This window comes from Apium graveolens, chromosome 9 (assembly GCF_009905375.1).
Source record: "Apium graveolens cultivar Ventura chromosome 9, ASM990537v1, whole genome shotgun sequence".
Classification (NCBI taxonomy): Eukaryota; Viridiplantae; Streptophyta; class Magnoliopsida; order Apiales; family Apiaceae; genus Apium; species Apium graveolens.
The window spans coordinates 69,176,795-69,195,551 of NC_133655.1; the positions used below are offsets into that span (position 1 = coordinate 69,176,795).

Sequence of the window (18,757 nt, forward strand, 5' to 3'; positions counted from 1 at the left end):
CTGCGTGGGATGCCCAAGGATTTTTCTCCAAAGATCAGAAGGAAAGCAACTATACGTGAGTTTTCAAGAATGAAATTTTGACTAAGGTTAACAAAAGATTTTGAATTAATCCATTAACAATCACCTAAGCAAAACCGTATGGTAATGGATGTTTTAGGCCGACAGAAAGGATTGGATGTAATTAAGACCACCAAGGAGTTAATAAACAAATTGAAAAGAGTGAAATCTGAAGTTCAAATATTTAAAAATAATAGTACATGAAAATATGAGATTACTTTTCAGCCTTAACTGATGGAAAAGAGTAAGAGATGTTCAAATGTTTGGAAACCAAGTTGAAAATGAGCACCACCTATCATCCTTAAACGGAGAGTCAAAGTACGAAAGTGATTCAGGAACTGTAAGATATATTGAGAGATTGAGTTTTTAAGAAAACACTGGAATGATTATTTATCATCAGTGTCAGCTCTGGAATACTACTTTACCAAGCTTCATATGAACGCAAGTGTAGTTCCCCAATTTTATTGAGATAAAGTGCAAGAAAGAAAGTTGTCAAATTCAAAGTTAATCCAGCACACCAAGGGCGTAACGATACTGATTGAAGTAACATAGTAGACAAAGAAAGAAGACGAAATTGTATTGAGAGAAAGTATGAGTATAGAAATAGGACCAGTAGTGTTAGTAAAAGTGTCGTCTTAAAAGAGATTGGATAAGTTTGAGTAGAAGGGACAAGCTAAGTCCAAAAATTAGTGAACCATTCGAGGTATTGATAAATATAGATAAAGTTGATTATAAATGATATGACCGTCACACCAGTGTGTACACCTAATGTGTTTTGCTTGTCAATGTTAAAGCGATAAGTATCTGGTTTGAATTAGAGCAATTGGTTAGGAGCCAATGGGCTCCTGCCTAAGTTTATTCTGCATATAGTGATCGATCCAAATACTTGATCGTTAAAGGCGAGTCCTTGGAAATAAGTGTATATCTATAATGAATACGTTTGAAATCCGCGAGTAGAAGAGTCTACTTAGAAATTAGAGTCAGATATGCTTGACAAATATCCTCACTTGTGTAATTAGACTAGATTCTGAGGACAGAATCTTTTTAAGGGGGGAAGGATATAACGACCAGTGTATTTTTGAATTATTTAAATATGTAATTGTGGAGGTGTTGAATAAATAAAGTATGTGTATAGTTTCTGTCAGCTCGATGTTGTTTTATTATTATTTATGGGTGATTTATGGTATACAAGGTGGTTCGTGTAGTTAATTAATTGCGTATATTGAATTGTTTGCACTTTTAAAAGTGAATTCAGTGTAAATTTATTTGCATAAATATTTGGAATGTCTCTAAAATTGTTTTTGTGATTTTACAATTACAATATTTATTTTTGGGATTTTATAAAATTTAGAAATCAATATTTCATTAATTATTTAGCCCTGTATGATTTTCTGATTACATTTATTTGTAAAATCTGTATTTAATTCAAGAACTCTTCAAAAATTATGAAATTTATATTTATCTAAGTTGGGAATATTTCGAGAATTTTAAAATTATTTTAGAAATTTTCGGGATTAATTTCACCGGCATGTCGATTCGTTTAATTCCTAAACGCGGGTATAAACTGTATTTCAGAAATTATTTTAAAATTATAAAATTTATGTTTTCTTAAACTTCGGGACATTTGTAACATTTTAAGACTGTTTTCGTAATTTTCTGAATTTGTTTTAAATGCAACTCGGTTCATTAATTGTTAATTACGGGTCGATATCGGGCTTGCAAGTGGAAAACCAGACACGTGTTGAATTTTCAGCAGTCATGTAGCCTCGTGTTAGTTGCTGATTGGGGAAATAAATCAATAAACAAATAATTAAAATACACAGCCCCTACTTCTCATCTCTCGCCTGAACCTCTCTCATATCTCTCTCTCATATCAGTCTCTCTTTCCCTTGATTATTCACTTAATCTTCCTGGTAACCTCTGTTTTCTTTCTTTCAATCGTTTTCCCCTTCCCTTCCCTATTCGCGGTGATTCACATCGCCGAGTTCTTACTTCCCGGCGATATCGCTGCCTGTTTCCTTCTTTTCCGATGGGTGTGTGTACGGTATATATGTGTACATATGTGTGTGTTGTCAATTGTGTCTGCGTGTGTTGTTTCTCTATGTGTGCTTGGTCTGGGTATATAGAGCTGTGTAGTTCCGGCCATTTTGTGTTGCTGTTGTGCGGTGGTCCTGGTGCGTGCGATTGCACGCGGATGATTTGAGTTTCTCTTAATTAATTATTAATTATTTTACTTTCTGCAGGCATAATTTTGACTAATATTCATGATATAATCCTCGTGGGGAAAACAATTTAATCGGTGAAATACGCGTTGGAAACCCGAGAATTAATCGGGTACCCGCGATATTTTACCTCCGTCTGCGATAACTATTTACGAGTGGACGGTGGACTGTGATGTTTATTCTGAGTCCTAAAATTTTAAATTCTTAATTTAATTTGTAAATTTGTTTTCAAAAAGGATAAACAATTATTGGGTATGTAGAGATTACGATTGGGATTTATGAAATTTGACGGGGATTGTTGTTTAGTAGTGTGAATTATAAACGGTGGTTATTGAATTAACTGTCTGATTGATTGTTGTTGGGTTGACGTCGATTGATGTATCGACGTGTAGTCCGATAAACAGAGGAGATGCTGTCTGTTTTCTGGGAAATTTACCTACAAAAATATGGGAGCGTATCCAACAATTAACGGGACGTCGAATGGTTATATAGATATATATGTGTTCTATATGAAACTTGATTGCACGATGTAATGAAATAATTTTCTAAAATCCATAACCCTGATTTTGTAAAATTAGAAATATACGTATTTTCGGAAAATGAATACCAAACCGATTTCTCGAGAATGTAAATCCTGACTGTTGGGTGTGTTGTTATATTATAATAATCCATATAATTACGAGTCGAGTTTGAATATCGTTGGGTAAGAATTAGTATCGAGGATATGTCAAGCATACCTAGACGTCTAACGTAGGGTATTTCGACCCTGTAGGTTATAATCGGGAACCTGAAAGTGGACGATGGACTAAAGATGACCTAGTAGTCAGTCGACGAACTCAGTAGAGTTTCAACAGAAAGACCTGAGTGTCGAAGTCGAATTCAATGGGATTTAGTGGTTGGACGTTAAAGCCTGAGCGGCAGAGTCAACTCAGAATTGATCAGTAATAGTTGTAAAGCCTGTAAGGCAAGTATTTATGAACTTTTCTCCAAAATACATCGCAAATATTTTCGAACTATTTTATAACATGTCGTTATTATGTAAAATAACTCCTGTTTTATATTGCAAGTGCTTTAGACCATTTACCCTTAAACCCTGATTTTTTTCTTGATCTTGAGCTGTAAGCCTTATTCTTTGTAAACCATCCTTTGTTGATCCTCAAGATACCAAATCACACCAATATGATACTACTCCCCAAATGTATAACTACCAAACACCAAAAACTGGAAGAAAATTGTTTGAAAACACAGAAACTTTTATACTCCAGCCATTCTTTATAACATCAAAGAACTATACCTCGAAAAATCACTATTTATCTTATACCTGATTCTTTCACAGATTAAAAGCTGTTTCTTTTACATACCCTGATATACCCTTGTGATATTCATGAGTTTCCTTACATTTTATTCAATTGTTTAATCATCATTGATTATGATCTTGTGTTAGAGAATTATATTGTTTATCATATTGAACTGTTTTAGGATTGGATAGTTTTTATATATGTGGACCAGATTCGTGGTCAGACCATACCAATGGTCAAGTTAGGCCAATGTGTGCCTTGGATCCAGTAATTAGAGCAGTGCTGTGTGCTTGCTCGGGGTTAGTGCGTGACTGATCAGCAGCCTAACCTCGGTTTTTAAAACTTAAAATGAATATCCAATTCTAATGATTAGTTAAAAAGAAACTTGATTCCTTTGAATCATCTCATTTGATCATTGTTTAACCTCAGTTATCACTATTATGACTTGCGGAGGTAGTTAGCTCACCCTTGCAATTCTCTTATATATTTTACAGTTGAAAAGAATGTGGATGATAGTGAAGTTCCTCAGTCCAAAGTGCGGGCTAAGGTTCCAGTTGAGTTGAATCGAGTTAGCAAGAGCTTCATGCGGTATAGAGATAGTCAGATTGTAAGAATGATTTTACTATCAATTGTAAGTTAAATTAGTTGGGATTTGGTACGTTATAATAAAGGTTAAGATTGTGGCTTGTTTTCATACTTTAACCTGTTGCGATCTGTGGTTATGTGAAACAGGGTCATTGCAAATAATATTTCCTATACAGGTTTATATTGTGCATGTGTTGTGGACCCCAAACTTCTGACCCGGGTTTGGAGGGCGCCACAAAAATGACGGTAAATATCATGCATGGCCTCCATACGCCTAATTACTCGCCTGTACTGCTCATCACCAACACCATTCCTATCAACTACCTACTGCACATGAGAAGAACCCTCTGTAAGCACTGGAGGATTCGTTCGGCTACCCTCTACATCATCAAAAATATATCCCAAGCCCTTAGCATGTGGTGCACCTAAGAATGCATAACTCAAGTGATCTAGTAGTGGGTGAAGCTCTAGTATGGAAACATCTTTAATAGACGGCTCGAGACGCTCCTGAGAAATTTTCAGCTTTGCTAACCCAAGAGAATTGAATGGCATATCGAACTTCCTCTTCCACAGAGGTGTATTCAAAACCTGCAGTTGCTCTGCTCCTTCCTTGTCATCAATAACTGATTTCCCCATTAAGGATCTCTTTAAGGTCTCTGACTTTGGCAATTGCTCAAGTTCCGAATTCACGACAGAGTCGACCCACTCTACTTTAAAGCACTCCTCTTTAGCTGTGGGTAACTTTATTGCCTTGAACACATTAAAAGTGACCTTTTGATCGTGAACCTTCATCGTAAGCTCTCCTTTTTGTATATCGATCATAGTTCGACCTGTAGCCAAAAATGGTGTCCCCAAGATAATGGAAATCTTTTTATCCTCCTCAAAGTCAAGAATTACAAAGTCAGCAGAAAAGATAAGTTTGTCCACCTTGACCAACACATCCTGCACAATGCCTCATAGATATATAATAGAACGATCGGCCAACTACAAGGACATATATGCCGACTTCGAATTAGGTAGACCAAGCTTCTTGAAGATAGACAAGGGCATCAGATTGATGCTAGCTCCCAAATCACATAAACACTTGTCGAACGACAAGTTTCCGATGGTGCAAGGAATAGTGAAGCTTCCAGGATCTTTAATCTTTGGAGGCAACTTCTGTTGTAGCACAGCACTGCATTCCTCCGTTAGAGCAACAGTCTCTAAGTCATCGAGCTTCACTTTCTGAGAAAGAATACCTTTCATAAACCTCGCATAGATAGGCATCTGTTCAAGAGCTTCAACGAAAGGTATGTTGATATGAAGTTTCTTGCCTCCAGAAACTTCTCAAACTGCTTATCCATTTTTTTCTTCTATAGCCTCTTAGGAAAATGAGGTAGAGGATAGATCTGTTTCTCCCATGTATTACCCTCAAGAGGAGTGTGTTCTACAGTAGTCATCCTTGGTTCCACCTTTGATTCCTTCTGCACATCTTCTTAAGCCAAAACTTCAGATTCTGGAACATGAGTTTTTTCAGTGCTTGCAACCTTCCCAGACCTCAATGTAATTTCCTTAACCTGCTCTTCTGCTTCCCTCTTGCCTGGAACTTCTGTATCACTAGAAAGCGTTCATTGTAGTCGATTCAATAAGGCGTTAGCAATTTGTCCTATGTGGTTCTCCAGATTCTGGATAGAAACAGCCTGGATTTGGCATATAAGAGCCTGGTTTTTGCATATAAGCCTCAACTCCTCCAATTCAGATTTTGCATTCGAAGATAGACCTGCATCATCAGTTTGTTGTTGAAGTTGGAGTTATTGTCTTGGTGCAAATTGTTGCTAAAAACCAAGAGGGTTGAATTGTTTTGTTCCAAACTACAGGAACGGCTGTTGCATCGTATTCTGATTGTTGCTCCATCTGAAGTTAGGATGATTCTAGTTATCAAGATGATAAGTGTCTGGAACTGGTTGCTGCGATCTCTGAAAGTTGCTCACAAACTGAGCTGATTCACTAGATATAGCGCATTGCTCCATCACATGCGAACCTGCACATAGCTCACAAACACTGGTTATCTGATTAACACCATAGTTATCCAGATAATCGATCTTCATAGACAACTCCTTTAGTTGAGCAGTGATAGCCGTAGCTGTATCCACTTCAAGAACTCCTGCCACCTTGCCCTGTGGCAATCTCTTGATTGGATACTGATATTCATTAGCATCCATCAGTTCAGTTAGATCATAAGATTCCTCATAGCTCTTTGACCATAATGCTGCACCTGATGCAGTATCGAGCATGGATCTTGACTGTGCTCCCAAACCGTTATAGAAGCAATTGATGATCATCCAATCAGGCATTCCATGATGAGGACACTTCCTAAGCATCTCCTTGTAGAGCTATGAAGCTTCACACAAAGATTCTCCTGTTTGTTGTGCAAATTGAGTAAGAGCATTCCTCATTGCAGCTATCTTCTCCATAGGGAAGAATTTTGTAAGAAATTTCTGAGCAAGATCCTAACAAGTAGTAATTGAACCAGCTGGTAGAGAGTGTAAGCAACTCTTAGCCTTGTCCCTCAGAGAGAATAGGAAGAGTCTCAGCTTCACAGTATCTTCAGAAACACCATTAAAGTTGAAGGTGTTGCAGATCTCAATGAAATCCCTAACTTGTTAGTCGCTAAACATACGCTAATATTACATGCAAGTATACGAGTTCGCAAGTTGTATAAGATACAAATCAGATTCGATCCCACAGAGACTATATTGGTTAACTAATCAACTCATGCACTTAAGCAACAATGTATGGTTATTATTCAATGCTAAGACGATAACAAAGTATGGTTGTTTATAACTAAGAATTAAACTAATTATTAAAATTACAAGAATAAGATAGACTGAGTTAATATATATGACAAACATGGGATTCTAACTTCATTAAGTACTTCATTTAATAGACTTATTGTTCTTAACCTTAGCATGCAATGGTGATGACACTAATCAGACAACACGAAACTGATAAACACCAACTTTCATTGCACAAATACCATTCTACCAGACATCCATAAAAGAAATAGAAGTTGAATAGGCACCAATTATATTGAGACCCTATATGTCTATAGAATTTGACAACATAACGGTTTAAGCACAAGTTATCTATCTTGATTACATAGGGCAAGTAAGATGGTTAAAATTACCTACATATCATGCATATCAAAATATGAACCTATGCTAGCATGGCAAGTTCTAAATCCTTAAATTCACTTTCGCTTCATTGAAAATTAACACGCTATCTTATAAGTTCATGACACTCACAAGACGAATATGCACAACCAATACTAGGATGTCATACAATCAACACACACTAAGGCATCGAAACAATTTAGCTAAAGAAATCCATAAATAAATCCGCTAGAATCCCACGATAACGATTAGCCCATAATCGAACTCATCGCCAACGTGGTGTCCAATGAAAACATGATATAACAAGTGTAGTCTTTATACGAATAAATAAACCAAAGTACAAACAAGAGTAAAGGTTCAGTAAAACAAGAAACAAGCATCCAAATTACAACTCAAAACAAAGATTCACAATAATAAACTAGATCGTCTTCGCCTTTGTTGAATTGTGCCCAAAAGGTCTCTTGCCGTCTTCTCCTTGCTTGATGTCCCCGAAAAATGACCTAAGTTATGTTTATATAGCAGTCCATGCATCCCAGGAGTCCAACAAATCAAATTTTAGTTGAATCAGGAATTTAATATCCCGACCCAGCGCGGCCGCGCGCTTCACCAGCACGGGCGCGCTGACTTTCTGTTTTCTCGGCGCGGCCGCGCTCAACACCAGCGCGGGCGCGCCTGCCTTCTGCCAAAAATTTTTTTTTTTCTTCTTCTTTATTCCTTAAAGCTTCGAGCCAGTCTTTCAAGCTTTTATTCCAACACATCCTAAACACCATATTAGCATCAAAATAATGCCAATTCACCTGATTCACGAAGTAAAGCCTGAAATGCAAAAACACTTGAAAATACGTTAAAACACAAATAATTTGAGTACAAATACACCAACTCAAAGCCTATTAGAGCATAAATAAGTGTCATAAATGCCGCTTAACAACAATATTCTTAACTTTTACAAAAAGTAACAAAACAAAATCGACTTGTCAACTTTTAAAAGTCCGAATCTTCTCACAAATATAAAAAGTTAAAATAAGTAATATGTGTAGTTAAAGGAAATGCACATTTCAATTTTTTAGAATGATTTGACAACTCAACTTTTGTTCTAAAATCAAAGACACGAATGAATGCTTTCATCTTAAAATTTATTGGCCCAATAACATCAATTATTTCCACATTCCCAACTGCACAGCGTAATATAACATTTTAACAATGTAAAATTATGCCTATAAATAGCTGCAAAACTATAATTCATCAACTAAATTTCCCCCTTTCTAGTATTACATTTTTTAAATTTTGAGACTGCTACAAGCAGGTCATGGACAAGGGCAAGGGATACGCTAGTTCGGATATTCGTGATTATGGGGAAGTTAATTGGTATAAATGGACCAAATCTCAGGCACCGATTGAAGCTCAATGAGCAGAAATCTGTCTGGTCAAACAATTTGTTAGAAAAATTCGAGGTATACAGGCCGCACAAGGGTATGACATCCGTGACAATGAACAATTCATTGGCTATGGGGAAATGCACCTAAAGTTTATGAAATCAACGATCGAGTATGAAGAAAAAATTAATAAGAGTTTCAACTTTGGTCACATTACAAAGGAGGAACATGACTATGAGTTAAAGCAAATGTCTCGACACTACCACTTCATGGAGCACGAGATTGAGATGAGGAAAAAGGAGTACGAGGATACAGTCGCAAAGTGTAGGGAAGAAAAGATACGTGAAGAGGACCAACAGTGGGATACAAAATATGCAAAATATATTGTCAAACTTGGGGATTTTTCTGAAGGCCACGATGATGCTGGTATGACTACAACCATATGTCATGGCACTCAGGGCCTCCACGCATGCCCATCGTGTGATACTCGGTCGAGTACGAGAGGTCATATGCATACATCCCCTCAGATACAAGAGGATGAGGATGTAGATGATGAGATTGCTAACGAGATTGCGGATTCAGAGTTTGATCAGTACGTAGTTAATCTTGCGGATGACTAAAAAAATTGAGAGCTTCATTCATTATCCATTTTTTAGCTGTAATTTATTTCTCTCATTCTATGTTTACTTATTAAATGTCCCCTTGCAATATATACTAATTGTGATAATATTCCCAAAGTTGATTAATTTTTGAAAGTAGTTGCAATTGTTTTTTGGAAAAACTACTCAGAAATGGTAGTTTCCCGTGAATACACAGTATTAGGCACATGCAACAATTTGAAATAATTTTGAAACCTGAAAATGAGAAGTGCAACAGTGAAAAGCTTCAAGTGGAAGGAGAAGTGAAAATCGAAAATGACAAGTGAAATCATATAAATTAAATAAAGAGTCAAAAGGTAACTGTTTGATAAAAGTTTCACTCTTTGTAGATGAAATTAAATAAAGTTACTTGTATGAATGTCACTCTGTAACTGCAAATGTTAGGTCCCAATGTGTTTGTAGAAGGGGGGTTGAATACAAACAGTACCGAATAATCGAATAAATGCGGAATAAAAAATATGAAACAAAATTCAAGTTAAATAAGAATATTATTAAACTTGAAAGGTGTTACAACAACTGTATCGATTACAAGGAATTAATCTCAAATTAATTATCACAAATTTAGAATAAATTCGACATGAACTTTTTCTATTTTTGCAATAATTAGAATCAAATGCTAAACGCGATTTGAGATTAAGTTCTAGGGATTTTGATCCGCTAGATTGTTACACAAGAGCAAGATAAAGATTTCTAGTGGATTGGATTTAACTTTACAATCTAGAAATTTAATCTTGAAGTATGCAAATGAAAAGATGAAATATTTCTTCTTGTTTTTCTTTTCTGCTTTGTTCTTGACTTCTGTGTTCTGGATTAAAATTGTTGAATGGCTGCTTCTGTCTTTTTAATCAATCAACAGAATGGAATGAACTGGAATGACAATCCCATAGCTGGTAGGACTTTCGATGAGACTATCCTTTGAACTAGCAAGACAATCTCAACAGCTAGCAAGACTTTCGGTATGACAATCAAATGAACTAGCAAGACTATCAGAATGAACTAGCAAGACAATCCTCCTCCCAGTGTAACTTTCGGTGAGACTATTGAAAATGGTCTGGCATGACAATCGGTATGATAATCCTGATTGTCATGCTAGTTCATTTTCAATTGTCTTGCTGATTTAATGCAGATTTTAATCCAATTAAAATTCTGAAAAACCTTGATATTAATTCAGAATTAATTAATCAATTAATTCAATTAATCAATAAATTAATCTTTGCAGATATAATTTATTTTCTTAATTAAATTATATGACTTAATTAATTAATAGAGAATTAATACTAATCTTGAGCAGCAACCATTCTTCTGAAAATCTTCTGAAAATCACTGTCAATTATGAATCAATTCCACCACTTCAATGTTGACACTCGATGTACTGTCTGGTTCATGAGTGACTAACTTCCGTGACGTTTCTTCAAGCCTTGACCTTGATACTCTTGATTTTCTTCAGACTAAATCCTTGTAATTAATTGATACCCTGACGAGATCTCTACCACTTGATTAAATCCACAATCTTGATTTATATCACTGAGGCATGATCAATTTCTTGAACTTCTTCCAGTGAATTAATTCCTCAAGTCTGTAGATGAACCTTGTTTCTGAATCCTTTGACAAATATTACTTTGCGAGATCTCTTTGACGGTAGATCCACTATTTACTTATTACATTCTTATTTGAGTTGAGTTAAATCCTCGAATATACAAATAGGCTATGACATATGCCTTACAGCAAAGTTAGAAGGGCATGCCACTGCTAGGTAGCCACATGCAGACTACAACAAAGTAATTGGTTAGTCCTGTCAAATGCAGCAAAAGTTACAAAAACTGTATAATGTGACAAATCAATTTTATGTGTTTCAAAGCAGTATGAAAAGTAAGTAGCACGTGAATGTTACAGGCATGGCTACTTCATTTATGTGGCCTTCCGTCTTTGTTTATTATCTAAATAGGATGTTGTTCGGAAGTTGATGTTGTATACTAATTGAAGAGAAATGAGTTATACTCCTGGTGATATTATTCGAGCTACTGGTCGGAAATGGTTTTGTGATGACGATTTTAGGTATTCAATGGATAAGAATTTATGTTGCTCAAGAGGTTCAGTAATCACGATGCATAGGGAGTGTGAATGGCGTGTAGGGTGTTTGCAAAGATGTATAGCCTAATGTGAAGAACATAGAGTGCGAATAAATAAACAACGTGCCATACACATGTAGCGAGACACTCCTCAACAACTAGAACTAGCTTTATTCCGTTCAAGAGAGGAAGGGAATCGAATGAGAATGCATTTAAACTGGATGGATCTACAAACAAAATGTAGGGAGTTTGATGAAGATGGCGACAATCACAGCGCAAGAATATATCATCATTTCGCTACGAGTCCCGACTAAGTTTCTGATTGCTACTTGTCCGATGATGAGTAATAAACATATGAAGTGAGGTACATAATATTATAGATAATGCAATGCGTTGTATCGTTTTTCATACAATATATTCAAATATAGTATTTTTATATTGTACTCTATTATTTTGAGATTTTGAAAATATTATGATAACTTTCAGAATGATGTGACTACTCAGATAGTGTGTGAGTGTGGATGATAAATTTATTATAAAGTACTGTACGAATCAATTGTGACGTAGATGTTAGCACGCCCTATAAATGTCTCCTTACTTGCAATTGAAAAGCATAAAATGGATAAGGATAAAAATAAAGCATCTTCTAGCACATTTAAGTCCATTTGGCGTCAGCTCAGTATCGCGGAATGTATCGGTCGCGAAAAGGAAAGTAAATAAGATGAGAGTGCCAGAAAGACGAAGAAGAAGGTGAATCAAAACATTTTGGGCGAGATAAAAGATGATAAAGAAAAGATTCTAAAGGCTTAGAATGATCGGTCCCTCATGGAGGACGAACACATCCGTCAGATCGATGAAGTGTATAAAAAATATGACAAAATGGAAATCAACCCGATTGAAAGAGAAGATACTGAAATTGCATGGTATGTTGAAGGTCATGAGGCCTGGCGTGAAGTTGGAGAATATGAGAATGAAAAAGAGGGTGAATTTGTGGAGAGTGCAGGAAGTGATGATGATCAATATGTTGTAAACCTTGCAGATTTTTAAGTAATCTTGTGATGTTTGTTGTATAATTTTATTAACAATGTGAACGCCTAATTGAAATGTTTTTTTAGAATGTGATACATTTGATAATAGTTTCACATTTGTAAGCTCGAATGTACAACACAATAAACCAACTGTTGCATGTAATGTTCGAAAGTGCATGATAGAATACTTAGATTATACAAATGATAATTATACTACAACATGTAAAGTGAAAGATAATTGGTGGAAAGTAAGATAGGAAAATGCAATAGTGCTAAGAAACAAGTAAGTAGAAGTTCACGTTGTTTGGTGTGGGCGCCCTAGGCATTTCTTACTATCCTTGGTGTGACTTTCTTGGTTGCATACACTATATTTCTTTCCTGACCGCGGACCATCAATCTCCGTTTGGATCGGCACCGATTGGCCCTTATCTCCACATTTTTTCTTAAGTTTTTTCAATGACTCATCCGCCACTAACTTTCCATAGCCCTGCCATGGTATGGGTAATTCGTAGTTCCAGTATTCAGTCGGTTGCAACGGATAAATAATTGGCCGGTACAAGTTCTCTATTTTCTGGTTCTTTTGGCAATTTTCAATGAAATGATCCCAACTCAATCCATGTCTTATACAACCAGCCATTGCATGAGAGCACATCATATGATGGGTCACCCATTTTCCACACATGCACGTACGGTCATTAAGGTTGATGACCTGGGTCTTACCTCCCTTTACCCTTCCCTTAGCAGTTGTGTACTTATATGTAACTATTATCAAGATCCCACGTGCACGGTGAAAAGTAATAACCATATGTCCTGTTGCCTTTCTTTGAATTTTGGCTAACATGACGGCTCAACGCGTACAAAAATGTTGACCCTATTGCAGACCATCATTCACTATATTTCGATGTGTGTTAATAATTATGACCGCCTCATAGAAGAGGTACTCCATCATCGATGTGACCGGAAGGAAACGAGCCCTTCTTATGTTGTCGTTGAAACCCTCAAACATGTTTGTGGTTGTTTAACCATAGCGAACACCATTGTCGTGGGAAAGTGTCCACCTCTCCACGGATATTCTATATTCTGGAAAGATAGTCAGGGGCGGGGGGGGGGGCATTTCACCAATCCTTTCCATGTATTCATCATGTTTCGAGACTTGCGTGGTTGTTCCAGATTTCCATATCAATTTTTTTAGTTCACCACCAAGGTGATGATGGCAGAAGTTGCTTCTTACATGGAGTATACAGAACCTATGGATTCCTAGTGGCTCAGCAAATCCTTTTTGAGGGTCTCGTATTGCAGAGATATTACAGGCTGCACGATAAGAGATGATGCATATCGCGACCTTTTGGCGACAAAAATGTCTCTGAATACGTTGCATAAATCAAGACCAGTTCTCATGCGTCTCCTCATCAACCAAGCCATAACAAAGAGGAAAAGGGTGGTTGTTCGAATCTACACCTATAGCAACAAGCAGCTCGCCCCTATATCTTCCCTTCAAGAAAGTTCCATCTATTGAAATCACAGGACAGGCATGTTGCCACACGTTTATCATTGCCTTCAAACACCAAAAGATTCGCCTGCATACGGACGTGCCCTTTCCTCAGCATGAGGTACGCAATCGATCTCAGCTATGGTTCATGGATTTATCTTCTTGATGGCTGTAAAAAACATGGGAAGACCTTGGTATGTTGTAGCCCAACTTCCATAGACTTCCTCAATGGCTATTTGCTTGCCTCTCCACGCTTTCTTGTACCGCACTATATGGTTGTGCTCGTTGTTGATAAGCGGTAGAATGGTTTTAATGGGGATTTATTGTGTATCTATTACCTGTTTCACATATCACAGTAAATGTCAAAATATTTCCGTACCAAATATGTAGCGAAGTTAAATAGTTATGTATGTGAAATTGCTTACAAGTGGTTTAACAATCCGCGAAATCATCCTTGTAGATAACTTCTTGTGATCTTGCGACGGCTGATCAACCATGCATCTGTGTTCCTCTCTATTCACATTTATCCTCAAGTAGCCAGAATTATGCATAAAAGCAGCTTGCATCCTCCAGTTACAGCCCTCCGCCCGACACTGTACAATGAGTTGTTCTTTGTTACTCTTTGTCATTTTATATATACGATCAGTGGAAATATGAGCGCGTTTCTCTGCCAACAAGAGGGCGGCTTTGTCAAGGTAACCCTTTCTTTCACTCAGTTCCCCCTGATCGAGGTCTTCATCAACATACATAGCATTATGGATATGTATTATTGGCGGAATATATTTCTCTATGCGGAACCATAGAACCCTTGAAACATGATGCTCTTCTCAAACTGTTGGAAATATGTTAGAAATTTCTGCATTCCTCTCTAAATGCCCTCCCCTTTCATAGCTACCTGACGAATCTTCTTCCTCATCATCATTATGAAGGTGAAAATTCTCCTCACTGGATGAATTGTCTACAGCTTCATCTACGATGAGGGCTAACCGCTTACCTGAACCTCTTCCCACCATATCTACATTACCTCCACCACCTTCATCATTTTCATAAATACTCCCCCCTTCATACCCTCCACCACATAGACTACTCTCCCCTCCTAACCCTCCACCATGTTAACTAGCCCCCTACATATCCTCCACCATGTTAACTAGTCACTCCTCCATACCCTCCACCATATTGACTACTCTCCCCTCCATACCCTCCACCATATTAACTACTCCCCCCTCCATAGCCTCCACAATATTGACTACTCCCCCTCCAAACCCTCCACCATAATAACTATTTTCCCTTCCATACCCTCCACCATATTAACTAGTCCCCCCATAATATAGTCCATCATGTTGACTACTGCCCCCTACATACCCTCCACCTTTTCAACTGTTTCGCCTATGTACTCTCCACCTTGAAAATATAGATCTAACCACCTTGGGTTGACATTACTCTCATATGTTAATTGTGTCGGTTGGGACCCTAAATTCAGTTGGAAAGAGTACAGGTCATCAACAACAACTTCCTCTATTTCGATGAACATAGAAACATCTCCTTGAATGTTCAGCAACATGGCAGGGACATTTAACATGCGTGTAACATCATCATCATATAATATATCCATTTGATAAAAACCTTCAACTAAGTTGTATTAACCATGGTAAGGATACTTCAAACTCAATTTCAAATTCCATTGATACGAACTAATATTCATAAAATTGTACCCAAGACGTTTAAGCTCATCAAAAATGGTACCAAACCTAATAAACATCATTTTTTTGGGATCGATAGAGTAGTTGATATTAGTACCTTCTCGAATTACCACTCCACCCCAAAAAAAAATTGACATTCACTTGCTCTTCCATTTCCTTGGTTTACAGAAACATACATAATTAAACAACATAATTATATATATATATGCATATATACACATAACTATGAGGAGGACATACCTTTTCCTATATGTTGAAAAGAAGTATGTTTTGAACAGATTTAGTGCATGAGGACATGTATAAATAGTAGAACGAGTATTATTGTGATTAATTGATTGTGTCAATAATTGCTGCATGGAGAAATCTGATCCTATCAGTTTCAGCTTTTAGATAAGATTACTTTGTAAGAGAAATCTACTTTTTTGTCAGATTTTCAGGATAGGAAACAGAAGATAATGTTCTCCAAATTTTCAACACAAAACTCGAAAAAAATAAACATGAATAAAAATATATTATTTTTCTAATATAATATATTATTATTAAGAAAAATATTTATGAAATTTATGAGACAATATAAATACAAGTTTATGAAATAAATTTAAGAACTTGGTAAAAAGATTTAAATGAAATATATAGTTTAAATAATATATTAATAATTAAAAAATATTAAATATATTACTAAGTAAAATATTTTACTAAGTAATATTATATAAATTTTTGAACATAGTAATAACATGGATACAAAGTAATATTATATTAGTACAAAGTAATATTATATAAATTTATGAACTTAGTAAAAAGATTTAAATGAATGATATAGTTCAAATAATATATTAATAATTATATGAAATATTTTACTAAGTAATATTATTTATACTAAGTAATATTATATAATATTTTAAACATAGTAATAATATGAATACAAAGTAATATTTTATTAGTACAAAGTAATATTATATAAATAATTATATATAGTAATAATATGAATACAAAGTAATATTATATTAGTACGAAATAATATTATACAAATTTATGAACAAAGTTAAAAGATTTTAATGAAATATATAGTTTAAATAATATATTAATAATTGAAAAAATATGAAATATTTTACTAAGTAATATTATTTTACTAAGTAATATTATATAAATTTTTGAACATAGTAAGAATATGAATACAAAGTAATATTATATCAATATAAAATAATATTATATAACTTTATGAACAAAGTAATATTATATAATTTTATGAAATCAGTAATAATATAAATACAAATATATCAGTAAAAAGTAATATTATATATTAATAATTAAAAGTAAAATATTAATAATAAGGACAAAAAGAAAGAAGAAAGAAAAGATAAGAAAGAAATAGAGAGAGAGCGGAAGAAAAGAGAAAAAGAAAGAGGAAAGAAGAAGGAAGAGAAGAAATTCGGAGAAAGAGGCGTTCTCAGGTGAGAGGATAAGATTTGCAGCTCAGTGAAGCCCAGAACAACAGGCATTCCACGGAGATCCCTAGAAGAACCGGCGTTCCTGGGTAATCTCTCCTCTCTCTTTCTCTCTCTTTCTCTCTCTCTTCCGAATACAGTTGATTGTTTTTTGTTAAATTTCCTCCGTATACAATTGACAATTTAATAGTTTGCTGATATTTAAATAATTCCTTAAACTTAATTAATTCCCTGGTAAAGTTTAATTACTTACCTAATTGCTTATTAAATAGTCGTTATAAATACCCAATGCCTAATTAAATAGTTATTTATATTTAAGTAGTTGTTTATATTTAATTGATTTTCTAATTTAAATTAATTGCTTAGATTTAATTAATTGCTTATATTTATGCCTAAATTTAATTTGTTTCTTAAATTGAATTAATTACTTAATTGCTTAAATGTAGTTAATTAATTTATTGGTTAAATTTAATTAATTCATAATTATAACTAAGTTGTTGTTTACACTTTCAATGATGGGGGATAATTCTTTACGTGCAACTTTATTTCATTTGTTGCTTACATTTTTTGCATTAAAAACTTGTTATAGTGAGTTTGTTGGTTGTATTTTTGGAATGAGAATGTGATAATACAGTGGAAATGCTGCCCGTTTTTTTCAGATTTTACAAATTTTGACTAAATGTTGATAGTTGTGTTTTCAGTATGGGAATGTGATAATACATCGGAAATGCTGCCCGTTTTCTTTTAGATGTTACAATTCCAAATAGCAAAGTCCTTTCTTGTGCAAGATTAAATGGCTGAACAACAAATGATCAATCCGGGTCCAATCGACGGGGAATTACTTAATCAAAAAAATAGGTATCGTTCACAGCTTGAGTGGGATGGCACGGTACACATTCATTTCCCAATTTCTGGTTTACTTTTCAAAGTTCTTTATGAGTTTTTTAAATGCATAAATTCACATTTACTTACAGGTAATGACGATCATTTACGGCTCTGCTCAAATTTTAAGACAGACAGGGACTGCATTGAGGCTAATGCACTACCACAACCTATCCAGGATGCCATAAGAGAAGCTGATTTTATGGGTGTTCAGCTAACCAGGAGTATTGTTAGTGTTTGTGCCCTAGAGACAACACTGTGATGTTTTAGTTTAAGACATTAGGATTATTAATGTTTATGTTCTATCGATTATTCCCTTTATAATTTATTAATTTTTAATTTATTGTGATATAAATGTTAGATTAATAAATATCCTTAGAATATGATATGCAATTTTATATCTCTAAGTACGTGACTTAGAAATGAGATTTTGAGAATAGTATCAATATTCCTAAAGGTCCCTAGTCGAGTATTAATATTAAGGGACAATAATAATGCATTAAGTATGGTGTGTTTGTTGACTGTTGATCACATCTCATTGATCATAGGTATGATGATACTAAAGTCAAAAATACAGGCATATGTATATGTACATGGTGTTGGACATACCCAATGTGAGATTCTACATGTCTGTTGTGTCATAAGTAATTCTCACAGTGATAATGATGTAATGGTCCTTAGACCTGAAGTCATTATATTTCTATACAAGAATTAATATACATTGATTTCATTAAAAGTTATCCTTGACCGGGTAATGATAAAAGTGGACATTAGGTATATTATGAATCGTATGAGAAA

General features: G+C 35.1%; 1 protein-coding gene and 1 non-coding gene across 2 annotated transcripts; one reads left to right on the forward strand and one right to left on the reverse strand.

Moving 5' to 3' along the window:
• Positions 1-6,493: 6,493 nt before the first annotated feature.
• On the forward strand, positions 6,494-6,600 carry LOC141687661 (small nucleolar RNA R71). The gene has a single exon (XR_012561150.1). It is a non-coding gene; the product is annotated as a small nucleolar RNA R71 (small nucleolar RNA).
• A 6,138-nt stretch (positions 6,601-12,738) lies between these two features.
• LOC141685304 (uncharacterized) lies at positions 12,739-13,284 on the reverse strand. Its single transcript, XM_074490412.1, has one exon. The coding sequence runs from the start codon at positions 13,282-13,284 to the stop codon at positions 12,739-12,741; it is 546 nt and encodes a 181-aa protein (XP_074346513.1).
• Between the last annotated feature and the right edge of the window lie 5,473 nt (positions 13,285-18,757).

Excerpts from the sequence above, each read along its gene's own strand:
- LOC141685304 (XM_074490412.1), bottom strand. The coding sequence starts at position 13,284 with ATGTTAGCCAAAATTCAAAGAAAGGCAACAGGACATATGGTTATTACT.